We start from the raw sequence: 14,771 nt of genomic DNA, 5'->3' as shown, positions 1-14,771 counted from the left end.
TTAGTATTACTATCCTCGGGTCATACATGCATCAATAAAGTAGGCTTATCATAATGAAAGTGGAAATCAAACTCGACACCTACATGAAGAATGGCCAATCTAAAATACAAGAACAAATCAAACATAGTGACCTTTCCACCACCATTTCTTATCTGGTCTGATCTAAACCTCATTGAGCCCAGAACTCGTTTAGCCCAAATTTATGAACATGTTAAACTAGAGAGGTTTTTTAGTGCTGGATACACAGTAACTAAGTTATAGTGCAATCAAGATCTTTGTGTTGGAGTCGTTGCACCTGAGCTACCGTGTGGCTGCGTCTGGGCTCTCAGAACAAGCTCTAATCTAAAATAGTCTTCTAATACAACCCTGGAAACAGTAGCTTCAGAAGTACCACAACAATTTATACTGGATGCTGAAAATGCTGTTAAAGTCATGTACTTGTCAATGTTCTTCTACTGTTCTAAGAATTATCCTGTTATCCTGCTCTATCCTGTTTATACAATAATGAAGATCTGAAAAATATTTAGTCAGCCTGATTAACGGTCTTGTCAAAACAGCTTTTTGATTTTAGTACATCAAGGACCAGACCAAGTGCAAAATGCTTCCTAAGCAAACAGTAAGTAGTAAAATGCTTACAATAGCTAAACAATGGACTGTTTACATTACATATAGGAAAGTGTGAGGGCTGACATGAAAGTGTACCCTCATATCCTCATATGTCCAGCTCTTAAAGAAACTGAGCATTGCATTTGTATGCAAAGTTTAAGCTGAGGTCAGTGATACAAGGTCAGAGCTCTAGAGCTCCCTCAGCTGTTGAGGAAAGCCAACGAACTCTAATGTCCTCCTATGGTACACTTTGTCTGAATACAGATTATTTATTGGTGTGATTAAACTGATTATTGAACTAACACTGATGAAAAAATACATATTTTCAACGCAATCTATCAAGAAAAGCTCAGAGCTGATTAGAATCAATTGGTCACCTCATATCATATGTTCCATCATGTGTTTATATATTGAACACAGTGTCTAGAGGCTTACTTAACTTCTTGACCACAATTACATTATATTTACCATCTTTCATGTTACTTTGAGAACAAAAATTACACAATTTTAACAGGCCATATTCTACATTTCTGTTGTTTTTTTCCCCCTGAGGTCCCCCCTTACAACATTTATGTGATGTTATGTATCGAAAACATCTCGATTCATTTGCAGGACAAATATTTTCTTAGAGCTTAGAATTAAACTGACTTTATTTGGTAACTGTTCCACTGAAGTATGTAAATATTTATGTAAATGGCAATGGAAATAATATGGAAATAACCACTGATCTGATTGGTGACACTATATCGTGCATTGTTTGAAAAGTAGTTGGCACGGTACAGAACAAAAGGTTAGATTATGACAAATTCACAAGCACAGGTGATATAAACTTAAACATTCCTTTCAGATGTCTGAATCATTTGCCTTTACAGTGACACAACAAACAGCACAGAGTTAAATTCTTTAACATGACCTTCAACTTTAGTAACTACTACAAATGAGATGTCACTCACTCAGTAGTCACTATCATCACCCATCGTTGAGCTTTAAGGATATGATGATATTCAACACTTAATTAACATCAGTGAAAGCATCATTGCATATGTACATGCATATCACACGCTTGAATTATATTGTTTGAGCCTACACAAGCTTCTCATCACCTGACTTCACATAGGTATGTGTTATTTAAATTCAGTCTCATCAACAACGTAATTATTAGATTAGGAGATCAGATTAATGTGATGCACCTCTTATCACTTAAGTGTGAACAGTACTAGCCTGAATGGACAGTTATTTGTACCTACACTCACTGGCCACTTAGTCATTTTATCATGTCAACTTAGTACACAGTTGCACAGTTGCAATGGTTCTAAAATTACAGACTGTAGTCCATCTGTTTCTCTGCATCATTTGCTAGCCCACAGTATTAAAATGGCTTTGTTCTCTTGTTTGAGAAGGGGTGGGGTTAAGGTAACTTTTGGAAGACCACATCAGACGTCTGTCATGCACTCTCAGAAATAAAGGTATGAAACTGTCCCTGGGGCAGTACCCCTCTTGTCACTGGGGTGGAACTCTCAAGGGTACATCTCAGTACCTTTAGTCAGGGAACATAATTGTACCATAATCTATTGAAATTATAATTTCTAAATTGTACTGACTCCACACACCCCGCCTCGTCTCCAGATTTTTTATTTTATATTGTTTTGTTTTAGATTATGAAGAGGTACAAATACGTACTTTTCATCTGGGACAAATGTATTCAGGGTACACAATTGGACCTTAAACCCACTGTTGTACCTTTGAGGATACATTTACATTGTTTGTACCTTGATAAACAAAAAACGTACCTGCACAGAACGTTTATTTCTAGGAATGTGGGCCACACTTTGGGCAGCCCAGGGTTAAGTCCTGAAAGCGAGATTTTAAGTTGGAAAATTCAAACAATATTATGTTACTTGCCATTACAAGTAGCTCAATGCAGGGGTTTTCAACTTCGGCTCTGGCTCTTACTTAGAAGACACTACTAAACCTGGCAATTAAAAGAGTTGAATCAGGTGAAGGTTGAAATCACTGAACTGTGCTGAAGGGCCGAAGTTGAAGGTTTTCTTCTCCTCCGGAACGCACAGGCGCGCTTCAACGCTTGGCCACAAGATGTCGCTATTTTGCCAGTAATTGAGTACATCACACTTAAACTCTTGGGTGAACAGCTTGTTGTCCTTTTTGCAGTTTAGCTCCTGCCGACTTTGGGAATAGACCGAATCAGGTGTTTAACAAGGTACAACGCTAAACTCTTAGACTCTTGGACCCATTCACTAGAGCTTATACAATCTAAAACCTGTACTGTACTCGCTTTAAACGGACAAAATGTGCTGCTGTAACTCGCAGTCTAGCTGACTTTTGCCATTTGTAACTTACTTATTCGCTTATTTATTTATTGAATAATTGATTGATTGATTGATTGATTGATTGATTGGTCTTGTCTCAGTCAGTGGGATTTCTGTACCACATTCAACACTGTTCAGATCTGTTGGGGCGGTACGGGCTTGCCATCCCGCTGAGTGAATGCAACGCAGTCTGATGATGATAAGCATAAAGTGAAGGGGAGGTGATGGGAGGTGATGGAAGGGGGGCATTTGGCACGCAGTTCCACCATCGTGTCATGACTGGAATATGTATGCTGCTCTCTCAATTAAAGAGCGAGTGTGCGGGCGGGGAGGGAAACAGAGGAGCGACTGTTGAGTGGGGCAGGACTCCGGGAGAAATGGTGGGAGTTGCAGAATGCTAAAGTCTCCGAGGGAAGCGGGACACAAGTGATCCTACTGCGTGGAGAAGTCACGGCGATGCGTGAAGGCGAGCGCGAGAGAGGAGCGTAGGAGCGGGGATAAAACACGAGAGGACATTTTACACCCGGGGACACTGATGAGAGTGGACAGCCGCGCAGAGGATCACGGGCGATCGGGGTAAGTGTTAACCTGCCACTGCGTGACTTTTTATCTGCTTTTTGGCAAAGGGGGTCAGAGGAGGAGTGGAAAGAGATACTCCGGTGAAAGTGCTGTTACAGTGGCAGTGCAGTAAAAGAACCTTTCCAAAAACAACTTGAGTAGAAGTACTGAGTAACTTTCAGAACTGTAGTGGAACTTTTTAGTTTATCCTGCATCTCAGCAACAGGAGATTCTGTTTACAGCGATCCTTTTGGCCTAAAATCAAATGATAAACCTCAGAGGTGTGAGTAAAAAGTATGTATGAATGAACTTGGCTTAAAGATGATCTTTGTAAGTATTATCGTTTTTAAATACTCAGCAAAGTACAAACGCATCAAATGTTACTTGACTACATGTTGAGTAAATCACACCCGTCTGCTTATATGTCAACACAGAAACCCTCATCTTCCTGGAAACTCTGTCTAACTGTAGAGTTTGTGATGAGTGCACTAGACACCACCTGATTACTCCAGCTAGATGAGGAAGTACATGCATTTGAGTGTCTTTAGTGTCTTTCCCCCTGTGTTGCAGTCCCAGGGTCAACACTATGCAGCCAAGCAGAGGTATGGACAGCAATGGTCAGCAGGGCAGCCCACACAGACGTCAGGACACACGGTAAAGCAGCCTCAATTTCCTATTCACCTTCATTCTGTCTGTTCAGCTTGTGTTGACGTCATGCATGCTGCAATGAAGTTATTGTAGGATTTCTATTAAACAAAAGGATATCCCAGTATTCTGTATATGAAGCATGTTTGTGTGTAAGATCTCTTGGCTATTGTCCTATGGCAGTGTGACAGCTCAGCCTTACGTAGTGTCTTGATATTGTGTCTGCTCTAACGTTTACTTTTCCAAAACCTACAGTTTCCAACCCAGTGACAGGGTTTCCATGCACAATCCTTTCCATATGTTGAGAGGGAATAGCATTGCAGTGACATAACCTAAATGATGAAATAATAAGACATATCTAATTTAATGGGCTGCGGACTTATGGGAAAAAAATGGAAAGAAAATACTAGCGAGGAGATACAATTACTCTATAATAATGTGTAAATTCTCTTGCCCTGTCTGGTCCCCTCCTCCATAGTCTCTCTCTCTCTCTCTCTCTCTCTCTCTGTCTCTCTCTCTCTCTCTTACCCACCCATGAATGCAAGATGTCACTGAAGTTGTGAGGGTTTACAGATATGCTGAAGGTGTGTGTATGTTTGTTGTGTGTGAGAATGACTCTGGTTGGGTTGCTGTTTATGAAACATTCTAGCTTTAATTAAAGTCCCAGTTGTTGCAGGCATTGACACAACCTTTGACTTTTGCCTATTTCCTGCCTCAAGCCAGTGAGATGGGGGGATCGTGGGAAACAAACTGTAGGCAAACCAGACAGGAATTGCTGCATTATGTAGAATTCCACTAATTCACGCTCATATTCAGGAAATGAAGATTTAATTGCATTTGAGACCAAGTTATAAGACATTTGTCTTATCTAATAAACAAAGTCATCGTTTGTTCAGAGAGGGATGGAAATTGCACCATTTGTTTGTATATTTCTGTCAAATCACATAACACAGATCATATCTTTGTAGCTTTTCAGCATGGCTGGAATGTGGAATTAGGAAGCTGCAGGGCGCGTTAGATATACGAGGGAGATACACTGTATGTTCAGATGTTTGTAGATACCCTCTCATTCAGCATTTCTTCTGAAATCAAGGGTATTAACAGGGAGTTTGTCCCTCCTTTACTGCAGTAACAACCTGTTAAAGTAAAACCTAACATGTTAGAACATTGCTGTGTGATTGCATTCAGCCAGAAGGACGGGTACTTCAGGCGAAGTGAGGTACTGATGTTGGATAATTAGTTCTGGTTTACAACTTCAGCTCCATCATTCCAGAGAACACAGTTCTACTGCTTCACAGACCAATGCTGGGAGCTTGATACCCCTCAGGCTGACTCTTGATATTTGGCATAGTGAAATTTGGCTCATGTGCAGCTGCTCCTAACCGTCCCACTCTATTGGCAGGGCTTTTCTGTGGAAATTATACGCTGTGATAGTGCAACTGAACACCTGTCTCAGCAGTGGGTGCACCTTACATTAGTGGAATTCACTAACTAGGAAAGGCTGGATACTTTTGGACATATAGTGTATTACAGGCATGAGTCGGAGTAGAGGCTCCTACTCTAGCTGCAGAGTCCAGTGCCATATTAGTGTCAGATCTCATCTTTATAAACCTGTTTGAGTTGAGAGATGCTGGAAATTTGTGCTCAGGTTCAGCTTGCTGAGAATGATGTCAGCTGTCAACAGTCCAATAGCTAGAGGCATTTTCTCTGAAATCTGGGAGAGGCTGCTCCAACTGCTGTGACTCACTTTATGCTGTCAATCCAGAAATACTAGAAATGCTCTTTTCATTTTCATTTTTTAAATATGTGAGGCAATGGATTAGACTCATCATTTGAATAACACCCTAAGGTCTGCGTCTATAATAAGCAACACCTGGTCAAAACTGCCATTAAGTAAGTTATTTTTCAGGAGATATTTCTGAAAAGATTAGATATGAAATAATCAACTCACATAAAGAAGGGTAAAGTCAAAACAAGTTTCCAAAACAGAGAAATACATAGATAAGAGAATTTACAACTGTACGCAGTACAGTTTAGACCACCAAAAGCATCACCTTCAGATAAACAGTACTTAAAGCTTTCATCTTTGAGAGAGAGGAGAAAATCAAGCTCCACTCTTGCTTCAGATCTGAAAAAATCCACAAGTGTTTCTGTCCATCCTTCAACTGGGAGAAGGCAACTCAACACTATGGGTCTATAAGGATGTGCAGCTGTGAAGAAGCCCTTACTGAGAAAAGGAAATTTGCAAATCAAACAAAGCAGCTACAGGTGTTCTCAGGACAGTGGACTGGCCATCCCAGAGTCCAGACCTCAGCATCACTAAGTGTGCTTGTGATTACTTGGATTGTGAGATGCAGAAAATGCAACCAACCTCTAAGACTGAACTTTGGAGGTGTGGAAAAATATCCTTACAGATTTCCTGTAGAGAAGAATGGAAGCTGTAATAAAGGCAAAGCATGGACTATATACTGAAAAAAAAAAATCTAATTATCTGTTAAATATGTGATTTCTGCCTTTTTTCCTGCCCCTGAAAAATGAATAACTTGTACTTAATGATCGTTTTAACTGGGAATGAAATAAATGAAGGGTGGTCTCTGAATTAGTGCACTACTGTACATTACTCTCACTCTCTCTCTGTCCCTCTCTCAGCCTAGCTCTCATTGGCAATCAGATGTAATTAGAAGCTTAAAAGTGAGATTGAGAATTCAAAGCTTTTCCAAAGCACTTCCAACAAACTGCCTACTTTTCCTCTCAGAAATATTTGATGTTTACTGCCAGGGGCTTTTAGTGTGAGAAAGGGGTTTTGTAATACAATGTGAGCCTTAATTGCAGGGAGATGATTGTGTAATGCGGCTGCAGGGCTTCGGTTCGTCTGGCACTGCGGGGCAGCGGTCTGCCCAGCCCCGGCTGTGGTGAAACTGTGTGTGTGGAAATCCAAACAAGCTCCCCAAGACCTGCCTTATTCACTCAGCTCTACAGCTATGCAGCTGCATCTGCACTCTGCTGTACCACACACTGCAATTTTGCCTGCTCTATCATCAACATCACTTGAGTGTTGAGTTTTCTAAAGACAAGAAGACGGTAGAAGGTAAATGGATAGTCTGCCACTGCTTATGTAAGATCAGGCTTCAGTGTTGGAGGCACTGATGAATAAGTTTGGTAATAAAATGAAGGTTTGGGTTTGGTATTTTGCATTGCTGGAACTGGCATTCTTTCTCTCTCTCGACAGCTGGCTTAGGAATGTGGTGCTCAGAGGGCCAGCGTGCAGATTTTTTTTTTATTCACCTATGATGTCATTTATTCTTTTGCTTATAGATTCAAAAGATCACCATGGACACCTTCATCTGTGAGCTACAGTGCAGGCCTTGAGTTGCTGCAAATCCTAGCAGATGTTTCCATTCTTTCTCTCTTTCACACATACACACACACACACACACACACACAGTCCATGGGCACAGCTGTTCTCTCTAATTCAGTAATAAAAGCTATACTAAGGTGAAGAAGGAAATATGTGGAAAACTATGGGTGTAACGATTTCAATGCAGTATCAAAATATCAAAATAAATAAAAGGATTTGAAAAAAGTTTGAATATTTGTGTGTATAGAAATTTAAACTCTATTACCCCTCTGACTCTCATTTCCTGTCTAATGTGGAAATCAATTTTTGCTGCTTATCATCCTGTTTGCATCAAACTTTCTTTTAACAATAAAAATGCTTCATAATAACATAATTTCCTGCAAAAACTGTTGTTGCATAAGATTTAGCTTGTCGATAAACCAACTTTCCAGCTTTAATTTCATGCATGACACATCTTGTGTACCTTTGTCTTCCCTAACATCTCCAAAGACTACTGATATAGTAAATTTTGTTTATTTTATCTTTTACTATTATTGTTTTTCCATCATAACACAAGAGATCACGTTTCTGTCTCATAACACTAAATTTATGCATAAATGTGTTATCTTTGCTGACCAAAAAAAAAAAAAAATAGTTTCCAGTGTAGGCTTTTGCATTATGATGAGAACTGATGATTTGGGTTTCCATGTCCTACATTAGCAAACATTTTGAAGGGTTATTATTTTTATTTAGTTATTTATTTTTTTGGAAACAAATCTTTGGATGGAAATGTTTTATAGTTCTAATTCTAGGCCAGAGAGCCTCAACTCCGGTTGCTAACTGTTGATGTAACTGATTGGCCACCTAGTCTCATACCTGCCAGTGGCTGAAACATCCAGGACCAGAAAATGGATTCACGGTCTAAATTTAAAGATCTCTGTTCTAGGACTAATGATTTTTATTGCTTGTTTCGTTTCAAAGGCTTTTTAAAAATCTTTTCAATTAAAAATTTTATTTGAGAACTTCTCTGACCCAAACCAGTCTGTGTAATATATAGTAAAAGCTCAGTAGAATCAAAATATTTTTAACACATAAAATTTCAAAAATCATATCGATCTTAATCTTGACTTTAGAATCAAAAATTGTAGCATTATTGTAGCATCATTGCACCCCCCCCCCAAAAAAAACATATTAACATATTAATTTTACATATCCAGTAAAACACACAGAAACATGCAGACATTAATGTATCAACAAATTATGTTTAGTCTATTTTTCTTTGCTCTAAATATCTGCAAGTCTTCATTGTCTACTGTAAGACTGCTTTAACTTCTATAACTGCTTCTGTAAGTTCTGGAACATAGTGCAGTTCATGCACTGCTTTAGAGAAAATGTACCTCTACATCATGAAATATATGCTTGATTTGCCCATGAGTTGTAGGGGAGCTTTTGAATAAATCTCCTCCAGAGCTGCATAATGCTCACTGTGTCTGCATGTGTAATACATCTACTGTACATACCATACGTCATGACTCCCCCACATACCACGAAAGCACAAATGCACACACATCTCCTACTTTCCCCTCGCTCTCTGCAGCCACATTTCACACCATCGAGTCTGGTACTATTTTGCTGAGCTTTGAAAGAGCACATTTTCCAGGATCCTGAAGGGGAAAATAGTTGCATGTCTGTTCTGTGCCAGTGGTTCAGACTTCAGTGATTCAGATTCAGTGTATTGGTCCTGTCTGAGCAGTACGAGCTCTTTCATGGTGAATGATTTCTGCCTCAGAAGGCAGAAGCAGTGTGTGGCAGATCTCCAGGGAACAGGGGAACATGGGGTGACTGTACTGGGTAAATGGGGTGTCTTTGTAGAGAGAGTTGATGGGGATGGTGATGTGAATTTAGGGTGGAAAGAGGAGAAGGTTGGAAGTTAGAAAAGCACCGATCCAGCTTTTTCTTTCTTTATAGCAGTTCCTATATAGGAATTCTGAACTCAGAACTAATCTGATACCAGGGCTATGTTAGGGCATTTGTGTTTTGTAGTAGCAATGTAATGATATACTAAAACAATAAGCCACAAGAGGCCATGTTTTACCTAACACTGTAATATCACTGTAATGCATGATATCAAGGCTTTTTGGTTTTTTAAAACAGTGACAACATAAAATATGATAAAATAAACACATTTTAAAATAAACAATGCAAGTTAAAATAAAGAATAATAACACAAACAACAAAATTTTCCACCAATGAATGTAGTTTGTCAATAGTATGTTATTGTTGCAACCATGGACTACTGAAAGAGAACTTTCAGCCGCCTATCATTGTACATTGCAGTCGTTTTACAAACTTAATTAAATTTTCTGACCTATAATAATGAAAACATCATCATATAACAGTGTTTAATGCGAAAACCTAACCTTGCAAGTGGTATTTGCTCACCAAATTACCACCACTAATACTAATTTCTGCTAGCGCCTCAATGTGATATCCTGTGTTGTATTAGCATCAAGCTAATGGTGCCACATTTTACCACTGCATTTAATACTTTAATTTGTAGTTTTACACTGAATCATTTAGTAAATACTTTAGTTCAACCCTCATAGAAACCATTAAAGGTTTTTGTTGATTTCTGATGGTGTCCAATGGCCAGTAGTGGTATTTTGTGTTTTCCTGAAGGGCTGATATCACAGTATAAAAGATTCAAATGGTTTAAGTGTTCTGGGGCTGATTCATAATGGTGTCCTATGGGAAATTACTGGTCTCTTGTGGTCTCTAATGTTAACCATTAAGTCATTTCCCATTAGAAAGCAAAACCGTTGTAATTGTCATTTTTCAGCAGGAAAATCTAACACAGAATAATGCAGGGAGCAGTTTAGCTTGTTTATCTTGTTATGCTTTAACTTAGTTGTTAAGAAAATAAGGTACCTGCCCTTCAGTTCAGATAAAACCAGGCCCTGACTTTCTAAAGTAAGTTGGACAATAGTTCCTCTGGTCCCTCTCTATGGCCAGGTAACAGGAACAGAAGAAGGTAACAAAGACAAATTTGCAGTATTTTCCATACAGCTTAAGGGTAATGGTGGTTTGGATCAGTTAAATTGTGAAAATTGTGAAAACGATCAAGTTTCTTGATCTAGGAGCTCTATTAGCACTCAAGTAGCTATGAATCTGCACCAGAAGGATCTCATGAATGCACTTGGTCGCAGTAACATCTATTAGAATGACATGCTAGAGTTGCACAGTATTATATTTTTTATTGTGTGATTTTTATTAAAGTTTTTTTTTTTTATTACAACTGTTAATGCAAGAAAGCATATAAAACTAAACTAAAACTAAAAAAAGCATATAAACTAAAAAAGTAGGTCAAAGCTGCAGCAGACCATGTGTATTTGGGTGTGGTTGGGGTTTTGTGGTGATAATCACGATTTTTAACTACTTTTTAGAGCAAGAGCTTATTAGTGCATTTTGTCTTGTTGCAACAGTTTGACTTGAAGGGATTTAGCATTTGTTTCACTCAGTGATAGCAATGCAAAGGATCACACATGTGCAAATGCATTAATATTTATCTTTGCATGAAATGTTTTTAATTACAAATCCAAGCAAAATATCTGATATTTGATCCAGCATTTTCTGCTGATATCTTCCCAGTATTGATAACTGGAATCGAATTGGTGGCCTATATGACAGGGTCCGCATCAGTGCGTTTGTAGAGTGGAGGAATAAAGTGTCTTTATTTTACAATTTGAAAACAGAATAGCGAGCATAAAGCAGGAGAATGCACTGGTTGGGTTGGGAATCGCATGGGTTCAGGGAAGCGCAACAGCTACTTCTCTGAAGATGCCATGGGTGAGGTCAGCGCAAGTGTGAGTTCTTTGTGTGGGATGTGTTTTTTGGCTGCACTACAAGAGACCATGATTTATTGCTGTTTTATATCTGTCCAGCCAGCCTAAGAGCAAGGCATGCCAGGCCACATATTTCCCTTGTCACAAGCAGACACAGTTTCACCCTGGCATACTCACACACATTCACTTGTAGTATTCTTTCTGCTTCCACAACCATGCACACCTATTCAAACACACACAAACATGCAGTTATGAAATGATGCATTAACAAAACATGTTTGGTGTGGCTACAGTACGTCAGAAAGTGACTCTGAAATAAAACAGGTTATTTCAGCACAGTACATGTTTAGTCTGTTCCTACATTCAGTACTGTATTCACTGGCACAGACTCCTCCACCTCCATTTAGATGTGAACTGAATCCAAAAACACAGTCTTTCTCTGTATTAAAGTGATAATACGGTAATGTATTTTATTGACTTTTTTGTGTTGTTTTAGTGTTGTTTTAAAACAGCAAGACAGGTATTATCATTAAATAATCCATGTTAATCTAATTTGATTCCTGTTTATCAGTGGAAGTTCATGTCTATGATCTCTGTAATCCAATAGGGGTTGCAGATGGTGAGGCGGTGGGGGAAGGATTTGAGGGTCGCACCATGTGTTCTATGTGAACTGGTTAAATGCAGTAGAAAAGTGTGTGTGCAAACAAAAAGGAAATAAAAGAACACTTCAGTCCCATAAACTGTTTTACTCCTGTATGAAAATCACTTATACAATTTACATGTTTTTCAAAATCGTACAGTAATGGCATTCCACAGGGTGAGGTGATTCTGGCAACACTGCATAGCTGTGGTTGGCTCACCGTACTTTACTGCGAAATACATAATGAGAAAAAGTTGGATGTTTGTTATGAACTGTTTGATTAAAATCATATTGCAATGGAAAAAATATCTGTGGCTCTGAAAAAGTGGGAAATGTTCCTAATTTCTGTATATAATATGAAATGGGCAGTTACACTAATCTTTCAAATCTTTGTTTTTTTTCTTTTTAATCCAGCTGGGACTGAAAGATTTAACCATTTGTACCTTTAAAAGAAGATACATTAAAACAACTTATTAAAGTTTATTAAAGCAGCAGTATTAAAAAAATTAATTAAAACTTCTTTTTTTCTGATACATGCAGGCCAAAGGCAATATGCAAATTATCTGTCACAGCTCTTTAGCATTAGATGGGTAACAGGCAGCATTGAGCAGTGGTTGACAAATTCAGAAAGCCTTGCACATTTTAATTATTCCTTAGCACCTTATTATTCCTGTGCTGACTGACTAGCTGCTCAGTGGCTGCTTAATTATTCAGTATCTGCATTTGAAGTAAAATATATGTAAATATAACACTAGATGGCACTAACATTAGGCTTGTGGAGGTGAATCAAATAGTTGCTCAGGCAGGTTTTTATTTCTTATCCATAGTTTTGCAGCCTATAAACATTTTAAATGTCTTTCTCATGTAGTGTGAATAGGAGCCGAGGACAGATGCTCATCAACATCAAAAACTGATCAAAAATCATATTTGATTCAGCAGTTTTCAGACTTTGGAGTGGTTTGGAATAAGCATATTTAATGGATCTGTCTTTTTTTAGACTAAAGAGCAATGGGGACACCCATTTCTCAGTGAAGAATCATGGAACTGTTGGCTGCTCATTGACTTTTTTGGAAGCTACTAGGCATGTGATCTCCTATTAGCTGGTGTGTCTTTGGCAAGTATCTATGCACAGACAATGCACCTTTGTGTCTGAAGAAAGGATGCTGTGTAATGGCTGTAATTATGACTCCAGGCGAAATGCTGTTTTCTGCACTCACTTCTATGTAAACGTTGGCTCTTCACTCACATCTTTTATATTCACATATGCCTGCACGCTGCCGCTGACTGACAGGCTCAGTTATGTGTAGGATTTGATTTTGTCTGGAACTGTTAGTGCTGAGAACTCCTAATTCCGGCGTGCTTATCTTGTAAATAGTACATGATATTCCTGTAAACTTGTGATTGGAAGCAGCTCCTCATTGCCTCCTTATCTAAATGCTTGGCAGATGTTATGACCAGCATCCAGAGAGATTTTGTGCGAGAGTGAGAGAGAGAGAGAAAGAGAGCGAGCGAGCGAGAGAGAGAGAGAGAGAAAGAGAGAGAGAAGTTCAGATGACCTTGGCTAGCAGTATCTGTATCTGTGTATGTGCTGGGAATCTTGTGCTCAGGATGTTTTGGGCCCAGGAGAAGCTGCGGGTGAATGGCAGGGTGGGCGTCCATCAGGGAGTACGCTGACCTTCTCTATGATCTGTAGAGGAAGCAGCGATTTTGGGGTTACAGAGGGATCACCCCTGGTGATCCGTTAACTATATAACTCCACTGAACTCCATTTACTGCTTAACCTTTTTTTGAAAAGCTAATGTAAATGTACTGTGACTTTCTAAACTGAATGACCTTCCAGCCCTGCCCCCCATTGGGCTAATGTTTTCTCTGCATTTTTGCTGTGTTATTTAGTGGCTGGAATGGAACGATTTATATCATGGAACTGTTATAGGAGAGAAGATAAGCGTGCGTGTTTTGTAATCTCTCCGAGATGGTAATCTTACCTCCGTAAGCAAGTTAGCAAGCACTGGCAGCCGGGTTTGGGGTCAGCCTAGGGGTGCAGTGTGGGAAAAAAACACTTTGTTTTGCTTTGAATAATGGGGGATGCACAGAGGAAATGGGGAGTTCACAAACAGAATTTCACCCCCCCCAAAACCCCTACCCCCACTCACCCCTCTCTCTCTCTCTCTCTCTCTCTCTCTCTCTCTCTCTCTCTTTCTCTCTCTCTCTCTTTTTCTCTCTCTCTTTCTCCCACAGAGCTTTTGGAGTAATGGCCTTCCCAGACCTTCCCTTAGCAGGCTGTGTTTACTGTTAGCGACCTCTCTTACCATATTACCAGCTGTGGTGCTGGCTCTGGGCTTTGTCATTCCATGGGGAATACCCCTCTCTTTACCTCCCACCCTCTGCTCGCCTCACTGCCGCCTGTCAAACATACTCCCCTATAACAATCCTTCCTGGAGCCCCAAACCCCTCCCACTTTAACCTCAATACACTGAATCCTTATCATCTGATGTGTCCCCCCACAATAAAAAGCCACGCTCCAAATGCAGCAGTACATTTAAAGGCAAGGAGAATGGCATTTGTAGTCACTCTGTTGATTTAACACACAGCCCTGTTTTGCAAACTCAGTATAATGCTTTCATTCATGGCTGTCACACCTTCCAAGCAGCTCTGCAGAGAGATTCTGTCAGCGTAGTGCGTTTTTAGCATTCCCCCTGTTTTTATAAGGGCAAAGGAAACCTGGCAAGATCAACAGGGAAGAGGGGGATGGAAACTAAGGAACAAAAAAAAAAAACCTTGCAACATGTAGCTCTGCTTTACTGCTAGCCACGGCT

General features: G+C 39.5%; 1 protein-coding gene across 2 annotated transcripts in view; it reads left to right on the top strand.

Annotated features, from left to right (window-relative positions):
- The first annotated feature begins 3,034 nt into the window (after positions 1-3,034).
- cobll1b (cordon-bleu WH2 repeat protein-like 1b) overlaps positions 3,035-14,771 on the top strand; it is a 42,499-nt gene continuing 30,762 nt past the window's right edge. For both annotated transcript variants that reach the window (XM_036567852.1, XM_036567845.1), the window contains exons 1-2: positions 3,035-3,509; positions 4,062-4,145. In XM_036567852.1, coding sequence (XP_036423745.1) covers positions 3,469-3,509; positions 4,062-4,145 — 125 coding nt within the window. In that variant the 5' untranslated portion in view covers positions 3,035-3,468. The remainder of the gene's footprint in view (positions 3,510-4,061; positions 4,146-14,771) is intronic.

Source organism: Colossoma macropomum, unplaced genomic scaffold, assembly GCF_904425465.1.
Source record: "Colossoma macropomum unplaced genomic scaffold, Colossoma_macropomum, whole genome shotgun sequence".
NCBI classification, from domain to species: domain Eukaryota; kingdom Metazoa; phylum Chordata; class Actinopteri; order Characiformes; family Serrasalmidae; genus Colossoma; species Colossoma macropomum.
Note: the sequence above shows the minus strand (reverse complement) of the source record. Positions and strands in the feature narration are given on the sequence as shown.